At 43.4% G+C, this 22,460-nt stretch overlaps 1 protein-coding gene across 1 annotated transcript in view; it reads left to right on the forward strand.

Annotated features, from left to right (window-relative positions):
• Positions 1-16,863, forward strand: part of NQO2 (N-ribosyldihydronicotinamide:quinone dehydrogenase 2) — a 48,545-nt gene extending 31,682 nt beyond the window's left edge. The window contains exons 2-7 of the mRNA XM_088525662.1: positions 8,006-8,058; positions 9,734-9,927; positions 11,408-11,538; positions 13,081-13,194; positions 15,331-15,432; positions 16,654-16,863. Of these exons, the coding sequence (XP_088381788.1) occupies positions 8,006-8,058; positions 9,734-9,927; positions 11,408-11,538; positions 13,081-13,194; positions 15,331-15,432; positions 16,654-16,827 (768 nt within the window). The 3' untranslated portion in view covers positions 16,828-16,863. The remainder of the gene's footprint in view (positions 1-8,005; positions 8,059-9,733; positions 9,928-11,407; positions 11,539-13,080; positions 13,195-15,330; positions 15,433-16,653) is intronic.
• The last annotated feature ends 5,597 nt before the right edge of the window (positions 16,864-22,460 follow it).

A 22,460-nucleotide genomic window follows, 5' to 3' on the forward strand; every position in this document is an offset into this window, starting at 1 on the left:
TCTGACCAGACTTCTGAACCAAATTGCTTTCCAGAGGTTGGAAAAGTGCAGAAGAGAATGCTACTAATTTACAAATAGCAAGTTTATGCATGCCAGCATTTGTACATCAAAAGATATCCAACAGAAGCTGCAGTTAAGGTTTCATACTAATAAAACCTCTAAAGATAGATTTAAATTAAGTGATTTCTAGTTTACTTTGATATCATCAAATATTTAGAATCACAGCATTAAAAAACAAACTGAGCAACTGATAGAAAATGTTTTCCAGGAAACTATCCCTGTTGTTGGTTTGTTTTTCATCTGGAGATACTTTAGGGACTTCTTAACCAATTTCTGTTACTCAATACCCTACTGAGAGGAAAAAACAGGTCAAACAAGAGACTTTTAGTCACACAGTGCTTCTGCTTCCTTCCTTCCTGTTGCATAAGCCCGTGATCTCTTTGGCTCAAAGGACAGATCAATATGGGGGCGACTGCCTCATTTTGCTACCTGACAAAACAAAGCCTAGGAGTAACTGCAGTGTTATTGTGGTATCTGCTGTAGTTCCAAGTTATGCAAAATATTTTCTGTAGAATATTACTTCTCAGTTTCTCCTTTTAACCTATCTTAGCCCAGGACTGCAGTATTCACTCTTTTGTAACTGCTCTCTCAGCAGCTTTGTTCTCTGGAACACTCACAAAAAAGTAAGATTGGATAGAATTTACTCTATATACTACTTTGTTAGCATGGTTTTTCTTTATTACCTGTGCTCACTGATGATGAAAGTTAAAATACTTCTTCCAAAATAGAACCTGTGTTAAAGATTACAAGCACCCCTAGTGAAATCTTAATGTCTTCCTCTTCGCTTCTGCTCTGAAGACAAATCTTCCATTAGCCACTAGATGGCATAACAGATGCGCGCAGGATCCATAATGTTCTACAACCTTAACCTATCACTCCAGAAGCAGAACCAAAACTTGCTATTCCTTCCAGACAAAGGCATTAGGAAACAAAAATAAGTCCTGCACAGCTACATACGAATTCATACTTTTTTACCCCTAGGATAGACGGCTGTACCTTGCACCCTAGCCAATGTTTTGTAATTTGCAAGTAGAAAATTCAGACACATAGAAATATGCCACTGGCATTTTCACATGGATTTATACAGCAGGTATTAGGGGTCATAAAATTGTGCACTGCATCTTCTGACAAAATGGGGAAAAAAAAAGAAAACAAGGAGTTAATTAAGTTCAGTAGCCAAGGAACCAATGCAAGTGTTTGCATTTTATACTCACATTTATTATTTTCGTGATTGTGCTAATGACTCAATTAATTGTTGGCTTGAAGGAACAAACCCAATTATTTTTCAGAGTAGTTTAGTTCTTGAACTTGACTGTAACAATCACATTTACAAATTAACAGCCACTTAAAATAGCCTTACCTATTTTCTGTTATTCTTACCACAAATTAACATAACTGTGAGGCAATAAAATGTGTTAGGTGTTTCATCTTCCTTGTATTTGAAACACAGTATTTGGTTATCATTCTCCTATAATCAGCTCCCAACTTTAATTTCATTACTTGCAAGATATTAAAAGAAAATGTGGGGGGGAAAAAGCATTTGTATTACCTCTAGGTATTGGAAACTTTTCTTTTGGTCCTTTTTTCTCCTTTTCCTTGAATGATGTTAATATAGGAACTACTAATAGGAACTGTTATTCAGATATGTTTGGGCAATGAAGGTCTCTATTTGTTCACACAGCCTCTGACACATGACATAGCAGTGCACACTGCCTTGCAGCACTGTGCCAATATGCCACAGTGTTAACCCAGAAAACTCCTTCCACTTCCAAGTGGGATTCACTGCTGCTTTTGGTTCTGCCTATCTCTATGCAGCTGCTTTGCTCTCCACTGCTTTTTAGTCTTTATTCTTTGTTTGATATATAAATTTTGCTTGTGACTTCACTGCAATAAGCACTAGGATCACTCTAAACATTTCCCAACATAGGACTCACTGTTTTATAACTTCTGACTCATACAACCTCCATAACTACCTCCATAAATGTACAATGTTGTTCTTACTGCACGAAGTGCAAGACAATGTTTGGCTTCAGCACAGCAACAAGATATGGAATTACCTGCTATTTCTCTGCTCTTGGTTGCAATACAGCTGTTTATTCTGCATTTGGAGAACTGGGGTCTTTTACATGTCCTAACAAGTAGGTAGAGGGTAAGAAGTAGGCAGGGGGTACCCTAACAAGGATAAAGAAATATTGAGTCAGAGAGCACTTAAGTAAACTCGATACCCACAAATCCATGGGCCCTGATGGGATGCATCCCAGAGTGCTGAGTGAGCTGGCAGATGTCATAGCTAAACCACCCTCCATCATCTTTGAAAAATCCTGGAGAACGGGGGAGGTGCCGGAGGACTGGAAGAAGGCCAATGTCACGCCAGTCTTCAAAAAAGGCAAGAAGGAGGACCCAGGCAACTACAGGCCAGTCAGCCTCACCTCCGTCCCCGGAAAAGCGATGGAACGGCTCATACTGGCCGTTGTCTCTGGGCACATGGAGGACAAGAAGGTGCTCAGGAGTAGTCAGCATGGATTCACCAAGGGGACATCTTGCCTGACTAACCTGACAGCCTTCTATGATGAAATGACCGGCTGGATAGATGAGGAGAGAGTGGTGGATGTCGTCTATCGCGACTTCACCAAGGCTTTTGACATCGTCCCTCACAACATCCTCCTGGGCAAGCTCCGGAAGCGTGGGATAGACGAGTGCACAGTGAGGTGGATTAGGAACTAGGTGGATGGCAGAGCTCAGAGTGTGGTGATCTCAGAGGGTGGTGATCAGCGGTGCCGAGTCTAGTTGGAGGTCTGTAGCTAGCGGTGTCCCCCAGGGGTCAGTCCTTGGTCCAGTCCTGTTCAATTTATTCATCAACGACCTGGATGAAGGCACAGAGTGCTCCCTCAGCAAGTTTGCTGATGATACCAAACTGGGAGGAGTATCCGATAGCCAAGAGGGCTGCGCTGCCATCCAAAGGGACTGGGACAGACTGGATAACTGGGCAGTGAGAAATCTTATGAAATTCAACAAGGTCAAGTGCAAGGTCCTGCACTTAGGGAAGAATAACCCCAGACACCAGTACAGGCTGGAAAACAACCTTCTGGAGAGCAGCTCTGCAGAAAAGGACCTGGGTATCATGGTGGATGACAAGTTGACCATGAGGCAGCAGTGTGCCCTCGTGGCCAAAAAGGCCAATGGGATCCTGGGGTGTCTTCACAAGAGCATCTCCAGCAAGTCGAGGGAGGTGATCCTGCCCCTCTACTCAGCCCTGGTGAGGCCACATCTGGAGTATTGTGTCCAGTTCTGGGCTCCACAGTACAAGAGGGATGTGGAGCTGCTGGAGAGAGTCCAGCGCAGGGCCACAAGGATGATCAGGGGCCTGGAACATCTGCCCTATGAGGAGAGGCTGAGGGAGCTGGGCCTGTTCAGCCTGGAGAAGAGAAGGCTGAGAGGAGACCTGATCAGTACATATGAGTACTTCAAGGGAGGGAGCGAGGAGGATGGTGCTGGCCTCTTTTCACTGGTGGTCACTGATAGAACTAGGGGAAATGGCCAGAAACTGAAACACCAAAAGTTCCACATGAACTTAAGGAAAAATTTTTTAACAGTAAGGGTGACAGAGCACTGGAACAGGTTGCCCAGAGAGGTTGTGGAGTCTTCTTCTCTGGAGATCTTCAAAACCTGCTTGGATGCAGTCCTGTGCCATGTGCTCTAGGTGACCCTGCGAGTGCAGGGAGGTTGGACTAGATGACCTCTAGAGGTCCCTTCCTAGCTTAAGCATTCTGTGATTCTGTGATTCTATGAACAACAGCTATCACTCAAAAGGCTGTGGGAGTCCAAATATTCTTAATATTCTCATTCCTTCATCTCCGTTTATCAATTTAGATGGTAGGTGTCTGGTCTAAGCCAAGTAGCGAGTCTCCCTCCACTCACATTTAAAGTAGATGAAAGGAATTTCATCTGAAGATGCATAACTCTCAGTTATAGAGCAAGTTCAAACTAGATGTCCTAACCTTTACATGGCTAAATCTAGGAGAGAAAAATCCCATCTGCATGCCTGCCTACATGGAGAGCAGTTATGGGGGTCTTGGGCAGAAAGAGGAAGAAAGAGGTTCAGTGTAATCCTGTGTGTCATAACATTAGCACGACTGGAGAATCCTTATCTAACAAGGGAACTAAAATATATCTTGAAAGGAAGAGCAAAAAGGTAGGGTTAATATCCATTGGAAATTCCTAAATTAAGACCACTTGCTTGATATTTCCAAATGCGGTCCACTGCAGTTTCCTCCAGTGAAACAACTTCTAAAGGAGCAGAGGGAGTTTGTGCTCAGTTTGATGTGAAGGTCCCTGTTTAAGAATAGGTGTTTGGCTTCATTCAGGCTGCAGACAAAACTGAAGCCAGATCTGATTATCCAGAGTAAAAAATCCAAATCAAAATGAAGGATATTAAAGCCACCAACTTGTCGAAAAATTTTCCTAACAATGACTCATCCATGTAGCATGAAGGTTGTTTTTTATGTGCCTACAACCTACGTAGGAGCTACGACTAACAAGATCTGGGCGCCACATTAGAGGCCAGTCAGTTAAAAATTATTTTTAGTCTGGGAAAAAAAGCATCAATCCCAGCTTCACATCTGAAATAATGGCTTCTGGGCTGACTGCCGCCACTCAGGAGTAAATTTTTGAGGTATTTCAGATAATTTCATGAGGCATCATTCAGTACACAGTTGGAGTCAGAAAAGCAAAGGTTATGTTGGAGATTCTTAGAAAAGGCCTAGAGAGCAAAACAGAGAAAGTGATTGTATCACCAGGTAAATCCAAGGCTCACCTACACCATGAATGCTACAGGCAGATCTGATTCCCTCACTTCAGAAAGGATAGAGCAGAAATGGAAAAGAGTAAAAAAGAGCAAAGGAATGACTAAAAATATGAACAGTTGCTGTACAAAGATCACTTGAAGATCACTCTGGTAGGGAGACAGTTCAGGGGGCATATGATGCAGGTCTGAAAAACCATGAGTAGCACCAAAAGTTGAGCAAATATTGACAGATCTCTGTCTCTACCAGTGCAAGAAATAAGAAATAATAAACGAAGCTGATAGGAAACAAGTTCAAAACAAACTGAAGGGGGTTGTTCATCAAACACCAGGAAATAAATCAGAAAAACCCTTTGCCAAAGGGCATTATGCACATAAGGAACTGGCATGGATTCAAGGGGAGATCCAGCAAAGTACTTGAGAGAGAGATAAACTGGAGGCTACTATATTAACTGCTATGGCTTGCCAGGCTTGAGATGAAAATAGCCACAGTCTGAGGCAATAGCAGGAGGAATATCACAGAATCACAGAATGGTTGAGATTGGAAGGGACCTCTAGAGATCATCTAGTCCAACCCCCCTGCTCCAGCAGGGAAACCCAGAGCCCGTGGCACAGGGTGGCATCCAGGCGGGTTTGGAAGATCTCCAGAGAAGGAGCCTCCACAACCTATCTGGGCAGCCTGTTCCAGGGCTCTGTCAGAGACTTTGTTGTTACTCTTTGCTAGACACCTATTCGAGGGTGGTGTGGGAAATCAGATTCTGTATTGAATGGATGTCTGGTCTGAATCACTAAAGTCTTTTTAATTTTCTTATGTTCCCTCTGCCTTGTGTTAGATGGAAACAGTCTATGTCGATCCCAAGCAAGAAAAACTGTAAATATTCATTATTGCTATCACTGATGACTCAGTCAATGCTCATGAATGACTGACAGATGACAGGAGAAATTTCTCCTAGTTCAGTCCCACCTGCTTTTTAGCACTTAGTAATTAATTCCTTAGAGAAAATATTAATGGAAAGAAAATAGCTTTATTACTCCAAGGAAGTGCTGGAGAGAGGAGCAAGAAATGCAGCAAGAAAAACAAGGAAAGAAAAAAAAAAAAAAAAAAGATCAGAAGCCCAACCTGCAAAGTGAAGTCTCCATCCAGAGAAGGGGCATTGTCCTAGGAAGGCACCTCATGGGAAGAAACCCGGATTCAGCTACTGTAAGTAGCACTTTCCTGAGTGTTAATTAACTATAAAAAGGGGGAGGGCGAACATACAAGGAGAAGCATAAGAAACTTGTTTCTGTCCTACAGAGTCAAACTGTAGAGAAGCAGCTTCTTAAAACTGCCCTAACCAATTTGAATGACACAAAAATTCTCCTAAAAGCTCTGAAAAAATTTTAGTCATCAGACTAATAAGAATAATAAGAAATTGCTGAAAGTGACTGCTCAAATCCTTATCTTTCTCAAAGACAAATAGGAAAGTGCGAGGATTTTTCTAAAATTTTCTGAAATAACCAGAAATGATTCAAGATATATTAAGATTTAACATGGGAACTAATCCTGCAATCAGGGCTTTCTTCACCTCTACAATGAGCTCACTGGCTGTCTGTCTTCTCTGGAGAAATATTTAGTTACTTCATGCTTTTCAGATTCATCAGTTCTTCAAGGCTGAGACCACAGTATTCTCTGAAAACCACAATGCGCACCTACAGTATCGCAATTTATACCAGTTAGCAAAGCTATTATTTAGTAGATAGTAAAACAACAGATAGGAAAAAGAAAATCTTTCCTCTTATGCAGCTTTTATATCATAGGTTATAATGACACCTGATACATCATTAATATGTTTTCCTAAGTTTTTCCTCCACAAAAACACGCCCTCTTGTTACTGTTGTTATTATTCAGATGGACCTTTCAAAATGTTGCTAACAACCAACAACCAGAATATATTGGATGGCAGAAAAATACTTGGTGCTTCGAGAGAAAATAAGCCCTTTATACATCTTATGTTCCTGCTCACATTAAACCCCCCCAAAAAGAAAAGATCCAAACAGCCCTGCTTTCAGGAGCTACATCAAGACCTGCAGAGTGACCCAGGTGCATTCCCGAGCTCCACCTGGGGATGAGCCCCAGCTTCTGCTGGCTCCGGCGTGGCCCGGGGGACCTTTGGTCAGCTGGGCTGCAGCACCGTGAGGGGCTCCTCGTCCTGACGCTGCAGGGAAGGCGAAGGGCCCGCGGCGGGGGCTGCGTGTCAGCAGGCACACGGCCAGTGCCCAGGCAGAGGCATGCAGGACCACGCATGCAGGATGAACGCATGAATATTACAATGTATTAATAATATCATATACCGTTGTAGAGAACAGCAGTGGCGCGCGCCCCATCAGCAACGGCAACAGGGACTAGCGATGGCGCGCGGGGCATGAGGGCGCACGGAGCCCCGGCCGCCAGCAGGGCCTTCTGCCGCCTGGGCGGGTTGCAGGCGGGCAGTGCGCGGCGCCTGGCGCTCCTCGCTCCTCTCCTCTCCTCTTCTCTCCTCTCCTCCCCTTCCCGGTCCTTCCCGGCCTGGCCCGGCCCTTCCTGGCCCGCCCGCGGCCTGCGGAGCCCCGCACCGGGTAGGGGGCGGCGGGGAGGACGGCGGGCGCCGCGGGCGTCCCCAGGCCCGGGCTCGGGCCGTGCTCGCGGACGGCCGCTGGGCTCGGGCTTGTCCCTGCCAGGGCTGTGGCTCGGGGCGAGTCTGCAATGGGTTTTAAAGGCAGCGGAGAAGGAAGGGGAGCCCCCTCCTCCTTCTTGGGGCCAGGGGAAGAAGGGCTGTGCTGATGCAGCAAGCGAATGCGAATATGGGCTGCCTGCTCCCTGCTGAAAGCTGCGGGAATTTGCGTTTGGGGTGAAGCGCGCAAATCCTCTCGCTGCTGGTGGGCGGCTCAGCCAGGCCAGATTCACCAGGAGGAAGGTCTGCAGCCCCTGCGCCTTCCTTCTCCTGGAGGCTGGTGCAGCTGGAGCGCGTGTGGCCGCGGGAGGGCCTGGCATGAGGGAGAGCTTCTGCCTCGGTTCGGTTCTGTGTCACAGAACGCGCTGGCGGCCCGGTGGTGACGTGACGGGCGTTTCCTCCGCCTTCCCCTGATGTCGCTCCCATAAGTGAATGTTGTTATTTCTGTTTACAGGCCGTACTGGATTCTCAGGAGATAAACTACTACATAATTTTTGAAGATGGCCGGTAAGAGCCACATAATAATGAAAATAGTTTTGACTTAGGTCCTAGACGTGCTAGTGCCCGGAATGGCCTTAGAGTTTAGCTGGAATATTAAGGTGCAGGTTTTTTCAAAGCACTGGAATTACTCATGTGGCTAATGCTTTTGGAAACTCAGTGGACCTCAGTAGACTTCAGGGACACCATGTCTGAGAGTCCTCAACTCCACTGAAATTAAACAGCTTGCAGAACTGCTCATTTCACTTCCTTGAGGGGGTTCCGTCTCCAACCACTGAATTACTTAATCAACAGAGAGAGAACAGGAACCGCAAAGATATAGCAGTTTTTGATATTCCAGAAAAAAAAATATTGAGCAAGAGAGCAGTAATTTATCTAAACTTGTTGTTTAAATACTTTAAATAAACTACTGTGGCATGCAACCATTAATTGTTAAATTCGTGATAGCACCTGACTGCAAATTGTAATCGTCTTTTGGCAAAGCTGTTGTTTCATGGAGGACGCTCAATGCACACTGAAGAAATAACTGCTTCTTATAACCCATGTATGAAAGTAAGGTATTGTTCTTCAAATTCTCAGCCCAGATCCTGTCAACTACCTCTGATACCTCAAAGATGGTGATCTGGGGCAGACAAACCTGGTGTCCATTGCAGAAATAGAATTCAGAGCAGCATTTGTGTTGGCTCTTAGGAACCAAGGTCTGAATGTTCTGCAGATCCTGTTATTTTAAATAGTTCCTTGGAATTACCTTCTCTGCAGAATTTATGTATAAACTACCGTTATCCCTCCACAGTATTTCACTTCCCCTTCTCTTCAGTGAGAAATAATTCTTTAGAAAATTTTTAAAATTGAATGGTAATTCCATTTTAGTAGTCTGCCCGTATCCAAGAAGATTATGAGTAAGTAAGCTCTGATATACCTTACTGCATATATTTAAAAAGCTACATCCCTGCCCATCCTCTAGTCCCCCATTTTAGCTTAAATGCATTTTTATCATCAGTCTAAGATACACCAGACAGCTCACTGACACACCTACAAAGAAGTCATGTTGATTTCAGTTGAAGCCACTGTGAGGATGCTAGAGTGGGAGAGAAAATGACTTTTACCCTGATGTTATCATTTGCTCTGCACTTAAATGGAAGAACCCACAGTGTAGGTGGGGGATTCTCTGGGCTCTCAGAAGTTGATTGCATAATGGTTGGAGGACTCCAAATTGGCCTGTTTTGGTCACATCCCATCCCTCACACTAATACAGCACTAGTTTGACAAGGGAGGCGGGTTCGGGAGCCAAGTCAGCAGAAATTTCTCCTGTCTTGGGTAAGGGGTTTTTGAAGGCAGATGGAATCAAATGAGCACAAATGCTGCCTGAAAAACAAGCTGGCTCAAAAGAGGAGCGGGGCATGGCCGGGGTTGTGCATGGTGCAGTAGGGGAGTGCAGCCTGCTATGGAAACACATTTATAGCCCACTGAAGTCCACCTGAAACACCCAGGGTATCACAAGATTTTTGCAGGTTGGAATTTACAGATGAGTTCCTCAGGTGTCACTTGCTCTACCAAGGAGTCAAACGCACTTTTTCTTTTTTTTTCTTTTAACCAATTTCGTGACGCATGGAGAAAACAGCACAAAAACATGAACAACCAAGTCCTGACTTCAAAAATTGCTGCACATTGGGCTACCTCTAAGGTGTCCTCTGCTTTTCACTCTGCTTCCAGGGAAGAAAGTCCTAATAGTCTATGCACATCAAGAGCCTAAGTCTTTGAATGGGTCTTTGAAGAGAGTCGCGGTGGAAGAACTGAGCAAACAGGGCTGCAGCGTCACAGTGTCTGATCTCTATGCAATGCAGTTTGAGCCAAGAGCGACGAGAAACGACATTGCTGGTGAGACTAGCCAAAATGCATTTTTTTCCAACAATAAGAATGAGACAATCTTTCTTCTCATCTATCCTGCATGAGCAATTTAAAAGCATGTCATGAGGTACCCTCTGAAAAAATAGTCATCATTTCTTTATGCGGTTTACTCTTGACAAACAAGACCCGTGTTTTTATTTTCAGCAAGCACTGACTAAGCAATGTCAACGTAGGAATGCATTATTCTGGCTTAAATAAATCCAGTTAGTAGAAATGGTTCCTCAACAAACAACATGTGAAATATCTATATTTGTAAAACAGCATTTTGCCTTTAGACCAAAGTGAATAAAGGATAACATTATTTTTGTAATATTTGCAATCAAATGAAGAGGCATTCTAAAAACTACCTTCTCTTAAAGAACAGTATTACAAATGCATTCTGCACATTCAGCTTGGGCTTTTGAGCTGGTTTGGCACCTGCCTGTGTGGATAGTATATGATTACTAAAAATGGTGCAGATAGATAGATAAGCTTGAGACACATGGTGGTGCTGTTATTAAGCTTACATGATATTTGCATGATTAAGCATGCCTGCTGTGCTCTTAATAGCATTTACATTCAGTATTTTTCAAGTTTAGAAAGCACAAAGCCATAATATAACCTGATACAGCTGGCCCCATCTCCTTGAAATGAGAATCGGAAAGAAAGAGCACATGTCTGTGTCAGCACTACCTAAAAGCAGAAGAACCCTACTGCCAGCCAGACTTAAGCTTTTCTGTGTGTCCACCCCTCGATACGACCTTTGGCTCACAGTGACACTTCTGGGAGGGAAGAATGCATTTGCCCACATGTGTTCAGCATCAGTCCCTGAAGTCCACTGCTCTTAGGTGCTTGCGGTGCCTTCACGTACCCTACTGTGCTGTATTAGAGTTCAATTCACATGTTTACTACTTCTACCAGTCTTCCTTGTCCTTCTGCTGGAGGCTAATGATTGACTAGTGGAATCAGCAGGAAAGAGCACATATGTGTGACTCAGACATACGGGAATCCCTTTAACCAACTGTGAGTGGAATCTGCCAAACCAGCTGATACTTCTTCTCCAGCACCTGCGGAGTTTCCCAGTTACCTGCATAATTCTTGTGACCCTGCAGTGATTTCAGTAATCCCTATTGCAGAGGCAGAGCAATTAGCAAGAGGTGGTGACATCTTAAATCACCTACCTGCATCACCAGAGGGTAAAGCCAAGCTTAGGCCTTCCTTACTGCACTTACATGCTGCTACAGAAAAGTCAAAACTCTATTACTCTTAGATCCTACTTTCCTGTCCAGTTAAAATCAAATTACAGTCTGTCAGCTATGATGATACTGAATATTCATGAAAAGGAAAGGAAAATGGGAAAAATAGAAAGCAGTAACTCAATTTAGAAATGTAGTGTGCAGTCTGTATTTAATTCCTGTTGGCTGCAGCACTGCAAACAGAGTTAGCAATGACTACTCACTCCCACCCACAGGTTGCTTACACAACTCGGAAGAGTTCCACTATGGTGTTGAAGTACGGGAAGCTTACAAGAGAGGAGATTTGTCCAGTGATGTGATTGAAGAGCAAAAGAAGGTGCAGGAAGCAGACCTACTGATTTTCCAGGTCATTATTTAAAATTTTATTAAAATACTAGTTGTAGTGTACAGGGTTAAGCAAAAGAGAAACAATAATAAGTGAGAAGTTTGGTGATTTCAATGGGAACATTGAATTTTGAAAGACTTAAAATATGAGTTAGTTCTGTCATCAACATAAAATGGTTTGCATGCAGTGTAGCAACTCCTAGGGGCCAGGATTTTCTGATGTGGTGTATATTTTAACATACAAAAATTACTAGATTATTGGTGAGTATTATTCATGCTAGCACATTGTGACCTTTTCACATAAATAATGGCTTCACACTAACAATTTTGGAAACAGGAAGGCATCTACAATTAGGCCCATAGAAGGCGCTGTGGGGTCAGCAGTGCTGATCAGCATGAATCATTCCCAGAGTTGTGCACGGGCAGTCAGTAGCAAAGCTGACATGGGCATTATAGTGGCCTCTGGAGTGTTCGTGTTCAGGAGGTCACGTGCGGTACAAATGAAAATATTCCATCAAAATTCACAGCAAAGCTTTTGGCCTTAGGCATAGCCTGTATGTATTCCATTCTAGATGAAATTTAGGATAATAAATACTTCACTGTGAGACCTCATCACTTTCGCAATAGGCTTCTGAGTTTAAGATAAGTGTAGTAAAATGTCCCCTGGAGGAAGTGGTTGCTTCCTATTTTCTATCTTCAAAATGGTATGAAGAGTTGAGTATGTCTTGGCACAGAAAACAAACACAGAAACAAAAATGCTGAAACGCACTGTGCAGTAATTTAAAATAAACTACAGACTAAACTGACCACTTCTACAGCTAATAATGATTGCCCACTTTGAATTAAGCCATATGCACATTAAGCTCTTACAGAATGACTTATGTGATGTGTGCGAAGGTTTAGGAATAGCATCCTTGAATAGCAGTCCACAAAGCATTTATGAGAGTGTAAATAAGGCATGATGATTTTAAGTTATGTGCTAAATAGAGGTTCGAGGAATACAGAGGCCTCCTGCTAGAGAGGAAGTTTTCCTCCCAGTAAAGCAGTAGTGAATCTGGATCACTCTGTCAGTAGGGTATTAAAGAATGTATCTCGTTCATAAGAGTCCATGACATTTTTTGGAAAACTATCATATTAGAAATGATCACAAGATGTCAGTGCTGGTCGTAGGGCTCTGTGTGTGTGTTCTGGCAGTATTTTCCATTTGGCAGTATGTTGTAACTGCATTTCAGCAATAGGTGACACTGTTCTGCACAGATTTAAGTTTGAAGCAAATGGCAAGTTCCTGCTGCATCGCATTACAACCTTAATTTGTTGATTAAGCTCTCACATTCACCATGCTATTCAAAAAAAACTACAAATGCACAGGTTAAGTACTTGAGACTACTAAATACAAAAATCATCTGAATTAATTTTGCCAAGCGTAGTTAACTGTCTTTTGACAGAGGACTGGAAGAAAACATTTGCAAGATCTGAACAGATAAAGAGAATAGTGTGTTGTTTGTAGACCAGGCTTAAGGATGTCTCAGATTCTGTATTAACAGATAATCTACTTTTTGCCTAGTTTCCCTTGTATTGGTTCAGCATGCCAGCAATTATGAAGGGCTGGATGGACAGAGTCTTGATCGAAGGATTTGCTCACCAATTTCCAGATTGTTACAGTTCTGGTTACCTCAAGGTATGTTTTCAGATTTGTTTTATTACGATCAAGATTTGTGCAGCGATCTTTAGGTCTTTCCCTTCCACTGTGTTTGCATAAAACTCGCACTTCAGATTGTCCTGAAAATAGATCACAGCTTTTCCTGTGGAGGAACAACTTATTTTCTAAAGGCTCTGGCTTGTTCAGGTGCTCTCTGAATTTAGACTTACATTACCTAAAGTCTTTGAGTTGAACTGCTTAGCAATCAAAGTGTAAAACATATCTCAGCAGCACTCAGGAATTGCTTTAGCAGTAAGGCAGATACTGAAACTCTCTTCTAGTCCATCATTAGACCACCTTCCCTTAGCTTTCTCCAAAATACCTTCCAAACATCCATCTTTTGCAATATGTTCCAAGAGCTAATGATCTAATGATGGGGATTGCAGCTGAAGTAGATTAGAAGATAGTGGATTACCCATGACCAAACACACCAGTACAGACTAGTGGGGCTGTAGGAGGTTAACATCTTTAACTTTATTCTTACAAACAAGCACATAGTGCACAGCCTTCCATGCACTAAGGTATTCTAGAGTATCTGGAAGATCAAACAGAGAATCTACAGAAGCTTCAGCTTTAAAATAAGCATATTTTAGGAAAGAATGGGGGAAATGTTCGACCTACATATTGACAACAGACTTTTCTTTTTGATTGTTCTACAAAAATTAAGAAATGCCACAGGCCCAGGTCAACCTTAGAGCTTCTGTAAAAAGTATTTTAAGAGATAAAAAATTCTGGCATACTTAAAAAGCAAGACACATAATTGAAGGTGAGGTAGAAACTTTGTGCCCACTCAAGTCTGGAAAAAAAAAGAAAAGTTTTATGTATTTATATATATACCCACATGCGCGTGTGTGTGTGTATATATATATAAAATCCTGTATGTTAATCTTTGAGGTAGCTTTTGTTTAAGCTGTTGTGTAGGACAGGAGCATGCAGGCAAATAAATGGGGTAGCTCAGCTGTCTGTTAACTGGAAACCCACCATAGTTTGATCATATTGTCATTTCTGCAGCTGTCAATAATAATGCTTTGGTAGCATATTAAGTAACCTTATGGTTTCTTAAAACTGCCTGAAAGGTAAGGAGTACAATGAGGAAAATGCAGTGGTTCCTGAACTTTTAAACAATCTGCTTGAGATTTTTAGGTGGCCTAAAGAATGAGCTTTATAATTTGGTAGGTATATTACAGTGCATTGTGGTGGCATACAATCCAGTTGTTTGTTCCAAATATTTCAGTTTGTTTGAATTTCAGAGAAGACTGCCTCACTGAGGTGAACAGGAGTATTCCCCAAGCTTTGTAGTTGCGGGCTGGCAACTCAAGGCAATTTGGATACTGCAATGAGTCACAGAACGGCAGAGGCTGGAAGGGCCTTTCGAGATCACCTCATCATTTTGCTAAGGCTGAGTTACCTGGAACATGTTGCATAGGGTCACATCCAGGCGAGTTCTGGATATCTGTAGAGAAGGAAAGTTCACAGCCTCTCTGGGCAGCCTGTGCCAGTGCTCGGTCACCCTTACGGTAAAAAAGACTTTCCTGTGTCCAGGTGGAACTTCTTGTGTTTCAGTTTGTGCCCGTTGCCTCTTGTCCTGTTGCTGGGCACCGCTGAAAAAAGCCTGGCCCCATCCTCTTGACATCCTCCCTTCGGATATTTATACACACTGATAAGATCCCCCTGAGGGTGCACTTTGTCCCTTCGCCCAGGTCTGTGTTTTGAACTGTAGAAGCTAAAATCAAGAGGAGAGATGCTGAGCACAAGCCTATGGGATACAGAATCAGAAGAAACATGGGACTTTTAGAATATCTGATGAAGCAAGTCTAAAGAACATAAATTGTACTGAACTTATTTCTTGACAGGTGACTAGCAAGTCTGTATTTGAAAAGGGATTACTGTAGCATTCATTTTCTGTGTTCAGGAAAGAGAAGAACAGAAATATATGCAGGTGCACAGCCCTTTCCAGACGTAGTCTGGAACAAACATCTCATAGGTGAAAGCAGGGTCAGTGCCACTTCATGTTCTGATATCAGTACCATGTGCTGGTACCCTGAATATCTCTTGAACTATGCAGTCATTCTTCCTTGAACATGCCTATCCTAAACACAGCTTTCTTAATTCCAGAATAAATTAGCCCTGTTCTCTTTCACCACTGGAGGAACCCAAGAGATGTATACAAAAGGAGGTATCAGTGGTGATATTCGCTATCTCCTATGGCCCATGCAGGTATAACATGAATGTTTTCTTGTTATCTGTCTTAATTTTTACTATGAAAATTATTTTTAACATTTTTGCTATTATTTAGGTTGTATAACGTATATAGAAATAGTTCAGTTGTCAGTTTGAAGCATCTGCAGTTTATAAGTTGGGCCCTAAAATCTTGAGACAACAGAGTTTTAAAACTGCCTAGTGCCTTCTCCTCATGGAGAAAGCTCAGAAGTTGTCTGCTTTTGAGTTTCTCTGGTGTCACAGGGTTTCCTCTAGCATGTAAAGGCTTCCCAAGGAGACTCCAGCGGGGACAAGATGTCCCTTTCCAGAGATGAGGCACTTAGGGACATGGTTTAGTAGTCATGGTAGTGGTGGGTTTATGGTTGGACTTGATGATCTTAAAGGTCTTTTCCAGCCATTGTGATTCTACGGTTTCGATGGAAATACTGTGTTCCCTGTTACTGCCTGACTCGAGGAATTTGGGGGGCATTCACACGGGATCCTGGTGCTAAGGATCAGCATGCAACAGTTAGCATGCCTTCTCCTGTTGCTACCCTTTTGTCAGAGGTAGCAAACATGCTTTGAGAAGGTTCAGGCAGTAAGGCAAATTGTGCCAGCTCCTCCTTGCTGAAATCTAACCCGTCTGTGCCCTTATGAGCACTGAGGCTGTCCAGCCACACTGCTTCGCAAGGCGACATGAACTGCAAGTTCAGCTGCAAACAGAGCTACAGTCCAGAAATAAACAGAGGGAAGACAGTGAGCTGAGCTGAGCTAAAAGGCTCTAATGCTCATGCAGAATAGGGTGGCTGAACTGGAGGCAAAAGGTTTAACAGTTTTAGAAGTAGGTGAGAAATGTGGTAGAGTTCTGGAACAATCTGTGGAGATTCAAACAGTAGAATGAGGATTAGACTGCCTCTGATCCATGCAAATTTATAGCATGTGGAAGCTGAAGAGGACAATTCTGAGGGTTAGAAATCAATTCTGTAGAACAGAATAAGTGAAGTTACCCTTACTTTTCAGTGTATTGCATGTCATTCTACACAATGCCTAGCCTTCGGTACTAACTCCCAAGATAGGTAATGAATTTCCGCAGTCCATTTTTCTCCCTTTTGCTGACAAATGTACAGTGTAGAAAATATGCTTTATATTGGGTTTTAGATCAGAATCTTCCATATTCTTGAATTGCAACTGAGAAAATAACTATTTTCTGAGTCATCTCTCTGTTTCCTTTGAGTCTAGCATGGCATCATGCACTACTGTGGTGTCAAAGTCCTTGCTCCTCACATCTGCTTTGCTCCAGAATCTGCCTCTGAGCAGGAGAGGAAGGAGATGCTGCTTGCTTGGGCCCAGCGTCTGAAGACTCTTTGGAAGGAGGAACCCATTGACTGCTCTCCTGAATGGTATTTCAAATAATATTCAGGCACAGCGCTATGGAATTAGAATTTTTCCGTTCTTTTTTTGTGCTTTATCTAAATATTTGAATGAATAACTAATCTCATGACTTGAGTGTATTACAGATACCTTCCTTGTGTTCTATAGCTAGGAGTTTAGCTGACAATATATCATCTATCTTCAATGATGAGTGCATAACTCTTTGTGACAAATTACCCTAAAACATATGCACAGTGACATCCTGTCTACTAGTGGCTGGTAATACAAGCAGTGTTTTCTTGCAGATTATATTGATTATGAAGCAGTAAAGTGCATTGCCAAATTTAATTGAACTTTTTGCACTAGCAGTGATTTTTTTTACTGTCCTGGAAATGTACTGCCCTGACTCAACATAGTTGTGGCACAGGATATACAGCTGCATAGTGACATAGACAACTGGAAACTTGTGGACAAGCCTTAACGCTCTTCCACACATTAAAAAATACATTAGAGCAATATTAAGGCTGTGACAAAGCTTTCTAAAATGAAGGAGATTTCCCTGTTTTTGTTAGTTGGAATAGAGATAAAAGGGAATCACGCCTAATTCCTGCCCCTTCCTGCTAGTCAGTCCTGCCGTTGAGGCTTGGAGAGCCTCGTGCACTGGGCCTCCTCGGCGTAGCTGGGGACCTGCCCCCTCAGCATGTCCAGCGTTGCTGTCCGATGAGGCAGGCTGCCTCCCCCAAACCTGCAGGAGCCCCCTCTGCCCACAGGCCACTCACCTAGCGGGACACAGCGGCTGCCTGGCTCTTACTGTCTGGGAATTCCAGCTTGAACCTCAGTGGAGTAATTTGGATGCCTGAGAATGGTTTTGCGTAAGGCAAAGGGTGGATTTCTTGCTTAGTTTTGCAGTTTCTTGCTCTGATCAAATCATGTCACAACTGGCTTTGCATTTTGGTATTAAAAGAATGCAGCTTGAATAAGAAACACCAGTCTTCTGAGTCACTTTCAAATCATACTTGAGCCTCTGCATGCAGAGCAAGTGCCTGCCGTGTGTTCCCTGTGACAGCCTTGCTATGTCCTCACCCTTACATGAGGACATATGTGGGATGTTATGTGGATGATAAACATCCCGAGCCCTGATTCTGGAGGGGCAGTGTAAGCGAGTATGTCAAACTGGGAATTGCAACAGCAGAGAAGGACACACACAGTCCTGTTTGTCACTGTAGTAAGTGAATGGCCACCTCCAGCAGGGACAACACAGACCCTGGAAGAACTGCTGTCCTAAGGGGTGGAGCTTTGTGCTGCAGTGTGACTCCGGCCTCAGACTGTGCAAACAAGCAATTGCCCTGGGTTCATAGCTCTTGTAGGTGAAAGTGTAGACAAAGAAAATGGAAAATGCTATACGGGGAGGGGGGGACACATTCCTGCCTAGAAGACTATAAGAAGAACAGCTTCAAGTTACCTGAAAAGTGAAATGGTGAATAATCAATGCCATCTATCTTTCTTATGGTACTTAATCACTTTCCACCACAAAAAAAGACTGTTTTCCAGGCTGTAAAGTCCTGTCTCAGCTCAGAGGCCATATTATTATACATTAACTCAGGACAATTTTTCCTTATGTATGTGCATACCTTTACCTACCTTGAATTTCACCTGTTCAGTCACTCAGCTATTATCCCAGAGCTCCTCATAGTCTGCCTTCCTTTCCCCACTCATCTCAGTAATCACATCTTCAGAAGGCCTTCTCAACCCCACTGCTCATCTCCTTTTCCAGAGCAGCACTGACCCTTGCAGAACTCCTCTTGTAACCTCCCCCTGTTCTGAGAACCAAGTGTGTATTTGCCTTTTTTGTCCTGTCTTAAAAATGTATCTGTGCCATGATCTTCCTTCTTACCTTTTGCCTGTTTAGTTTCCTTAAAAAAATATATGAAACTTTGTCAAAAGCCATTTGGAAATGCAAATAAACTGTAAGAGTCAGATCACCATTCTCCACAAGCCTTGACTACTCCAAAAGTAAATTCTTCAGGAATATATTTCAATCTGAAGCCACTATATAAGGGCATGTACTGGGGAGGGGATGAAGAACCATAATCCTCCACAGTCATCTCAGTCCTGGTCTCCTCGTGCAGAAACTCTTCCATGTGCCACATAATTCTTTTATTCAGCCCGCTTTTTGTATCCTGTCTAGCTGCACTGTATGTGTTCTGAGAAGAACTAACCAGAGCTGAAAGCTGCATTCAGGGCTGGGACACCTACCAGACTGAACTGTACAGGCTGAATATATGTAATAATTGGTTAGTATTTCCTCTGTGGTTAATAAGGAGAGAGAAAGGAAGTAGTAATGATAGTGTCTTGCCAACATTGGAAATACTAACAGCCTTTATAATCCAAAGAACAATTGCTCTGCAAAACCATTTTATACCAACCGCCAAACGGAGTCCTGCCAAGACAACCATTCAGCAGAATAAAACTGGAATTTGGTAACCTGTATCAATGTTCTAAGCAGGGGAGAAGGGTACAAGACGAAGGCACTTTCCCGTTCCGGTTAGTCTGGCTTTTCATCCTTATGTGGGTGCTGGTTTTCCTCTCGCACATGCTTTCAGGCATCACTCTGGTCATCTTGCCCAAAGATGTTCCAAAAATCATAACTGTGTTCAATGTGTTTGATGAAATACTCTGAAGAGGCAGGTGGAGTATGCTCGCATCTTCAGAAAAACACCAGTAAACACGTAGCACCCCATCTCATCCATGTTATCAAGAAGCCTTATAGTCTAGAGAAACCAAGATGAACGTTTTGCCTTAAGGCACTTTTAATCCAGGTATCAAATACTAAACATTTAAAGGCAGATGTAGATAGTCCCTTGTATGGTTCAGCACTGATTCCTGCAACGACCTCCTTGAAGTTAGCCACCTGCTTGCAGAGGAATATACTGTGCAATACATGGATCATCAAAAAGTAGTGCTGAAGAAAAGAACAGCCAGGAATAAATATCATGCAAAATTCATATGCAAATTAAAAAATCCTATTCTGTGAAAAATATTTTAAAGCCAAAAAATAAGCATAAAATAAGCACCGCTGTGTCAGACGTGCCCAACACCAAGGCCAGACTTCAGCGGATCATCTTCTGCCCTCAGCTCCACGGCGAAGCTGCGGCTCTCGCAGCGGTGGTCGCCTGGGCCGCGTGTGCAGCCTGTCGCACGTGGGGGCTCCCCGGGCCATAGGGCCCTTCTCCACGAGCCCCGGGGCTCCAGTGCTGCTTGTGCCCGGCTGCTCTTGCTCCCACATCAGCCCTCCGTGGTTCCAGTGCAGTGCGGTGTAAGTGTGGTTGTGCTGTTGGGCAAAAGTAGCTAAAACCATGGCTTCTCCCTGCGTTTTGTGATTTAATTGTTTTTGATAAATAAAACAGGTAACCTTGCCACGTAGTCTCAGTCTAGAGCTGTGGAGTTTTAATAGTTTGATTTATGGACCCTTAAAATTCTTCTAGTGATGCAACAGAACCTGAAAATTTCACATCTGTAGTTGGCAATCACAGTTTTTATCCAACTGACAACGAAAAAGAATCAACTACATGAAAAAAGCCATTGGAATTGTATGGATTTAAATTTTTTTCTATTTTGAGAAGACGGCTGAAACTTTCAGTAGAAGTAAGTGAGAGTTTTGTAAAAAATAGTGAATGTATCAGTTAATGGGAAAAATAGAACTAATGTGGTTACTTTATTTTCATTGGTACTAAAATGGAAAACTGCTCACAGAAATGTATTACTGTGAAAAGCATTAAAACTATAATGACCTTATCTTCCAGTTCAGGATGTTCTTCCTTTCTTCTTTAGAAGAACTAAGAGATTTCTCTGTGACTTCAGATTGCGTTTTTGGATCGATCTATTTTCCTTGTTGTTTCAAGAAGGTGCGTGGTAACTGGCAGCACTGACCTCTGTACACGAAAGGACCCCAGAAGTTCATTTCTGTCTTTTTTCTAGCACTTGCTGGTAAATCATCAATGACTGAGATGTAGTTATGTATAAATGAGGTTGTCTTACTTCCTCTCTGCTGCTGCAGCTCAGAGAAGCTTTCTGTAATGTTTTAGATGGCAGCAGAAGACAAAAACTACATGACGTCCCCACAGTTACGAGATGTCCCAGCATCTGTGGACTGCAGGCTCAGCAACACTTCCCTCGGCAGCCTTTGCAGCCTGGATGGGCATGAGGTGTCTGTGCTGAGACTCCCTCGTCTCCCAGCTCAGCGCAGCTGTCCTGAGCCTTGCAGCCCCAGCCTGCCCGAGGAGGCCCCGCGTTGGCTGCCCTCAGCATTGGCCCGCTGGGCTGCCACCGCGCTGGGTGATCCAGAATCGGCCAAAAACAAAGGGATGCGCTAGGCGCATGTCGGTTCCCCTACCATAATTTTTTAGAGTGGGAGTGACTGCACTCAGCATTTATTGCATTGGGAAAAGCTATTTGTTCATTTTGTACTGCAGGGTGTATAAAATTGCCTCGAGACTCAAGGAGGAAACTTAGCTTGAAACTGCGCATGTTATCCCCAAGGCTCTTCTGCCTCTCCCAAACTGCACCCTCCCCTTTCACACACTCATTTTATATCTGTCTTTGAACAGAGATGCTCTTCTGAAAATTGGAAGCACCATATGAGCTGCCTCTTGCAGGTGAATGTGCTAGCTAGCAGAAGGCACAAGCCAAACTATGCTTTCATCTAAAAATGACAGGTCATCAGCCTGGGAGAGTTGGTTTGGGAGTTCCAGTACTGCAATGACTCATGCAGGGCCAAACTAGGGAAACTAAAACTAGTTCTGTGCCTGGGAAGGGCCAGAGCTCCAGACTACACCAGTGTTGCTCACCAGTGCGCCCTGTGACCCTCAGAGGCCTCCTAAGTGCTGAATGGAGTATGGTTCTTTTTTGTCAACATTTTGTTTGCTTTATGTTCTGGGTATAGGGCAGGTGCAAGCTTGAATGTGTTCCACAGCTGAGGAACTCTCTCCATGAAATCCACCATGGGGCCTACAACAAAATTAAAACTCTCCATCACCACTGCTCTTCTTCCAGATATACAAGAGCCTGGGGCCTCCATTTCCATGAGGAAACAGATCCCTATGAAACTGCTGCTGTTTTGGGTTACCTGGGAGTACTGCTCTGGAAACTGTGCGGCACCCACAGGACGTCATGAAGCACCTGGCAGTTCCCCATTAGAAAACACATAGTCCTCCGTCATTACCAATGAACGAGCTTTGTGTAAAGAAGCTATAATTAACCACCATTTACTATCAGAACCCTTCTCCAATGGAGAAGGAAAATAATGGAACAGGCTGGAAAGCTGTGCAGTCTCCTTTAGGGCACAGCAAAGGCAAGCTAGATAAAATCTGCCAGAGATGGTCTAGAGACCTTTGCAGAGCAGAACATGCCAGGTGTTTTTGGGTGAAACACTTGCTGTGCTGTGTACGAGGGTTTGCAATACATTATGGTTACCCCAACCACTGGCTAAGGCGGCGGATGGGATCCTGGCCCGCATCAGGAGGAGCGTTGGCAGCAAAGGAGGGGATCCTGCCCCTCTCCTCAGCTCTGGTGAGGTCGCACCTGGAGTATTGTGGGCAGTTCTGGGCTCCCCAGTAAAAGAAGAACATTGAGCTTCTAGAGAGAGTCCAGTGTACAGCAACAAAGATGATGGACTG

The sequence above is a fragment of the Tinamus guttatus genome, unplaced genomic scaffold, assembly GCF_059628265.1.
Source record: "Tinamus guttatus ecotype Peru unplaced genomic scaffold, ASM5962826v1 Tinamus_guttatus_pri_ptg000232l, whole genome shotgun sequence".
NCBI classification, from domain to species: domain Eukaryota; kingdom Metazoa; phylum Chordata; class Aves; order Tinamiformes; family Tinamidae; genus Tinamus; species Tinamus guttatus.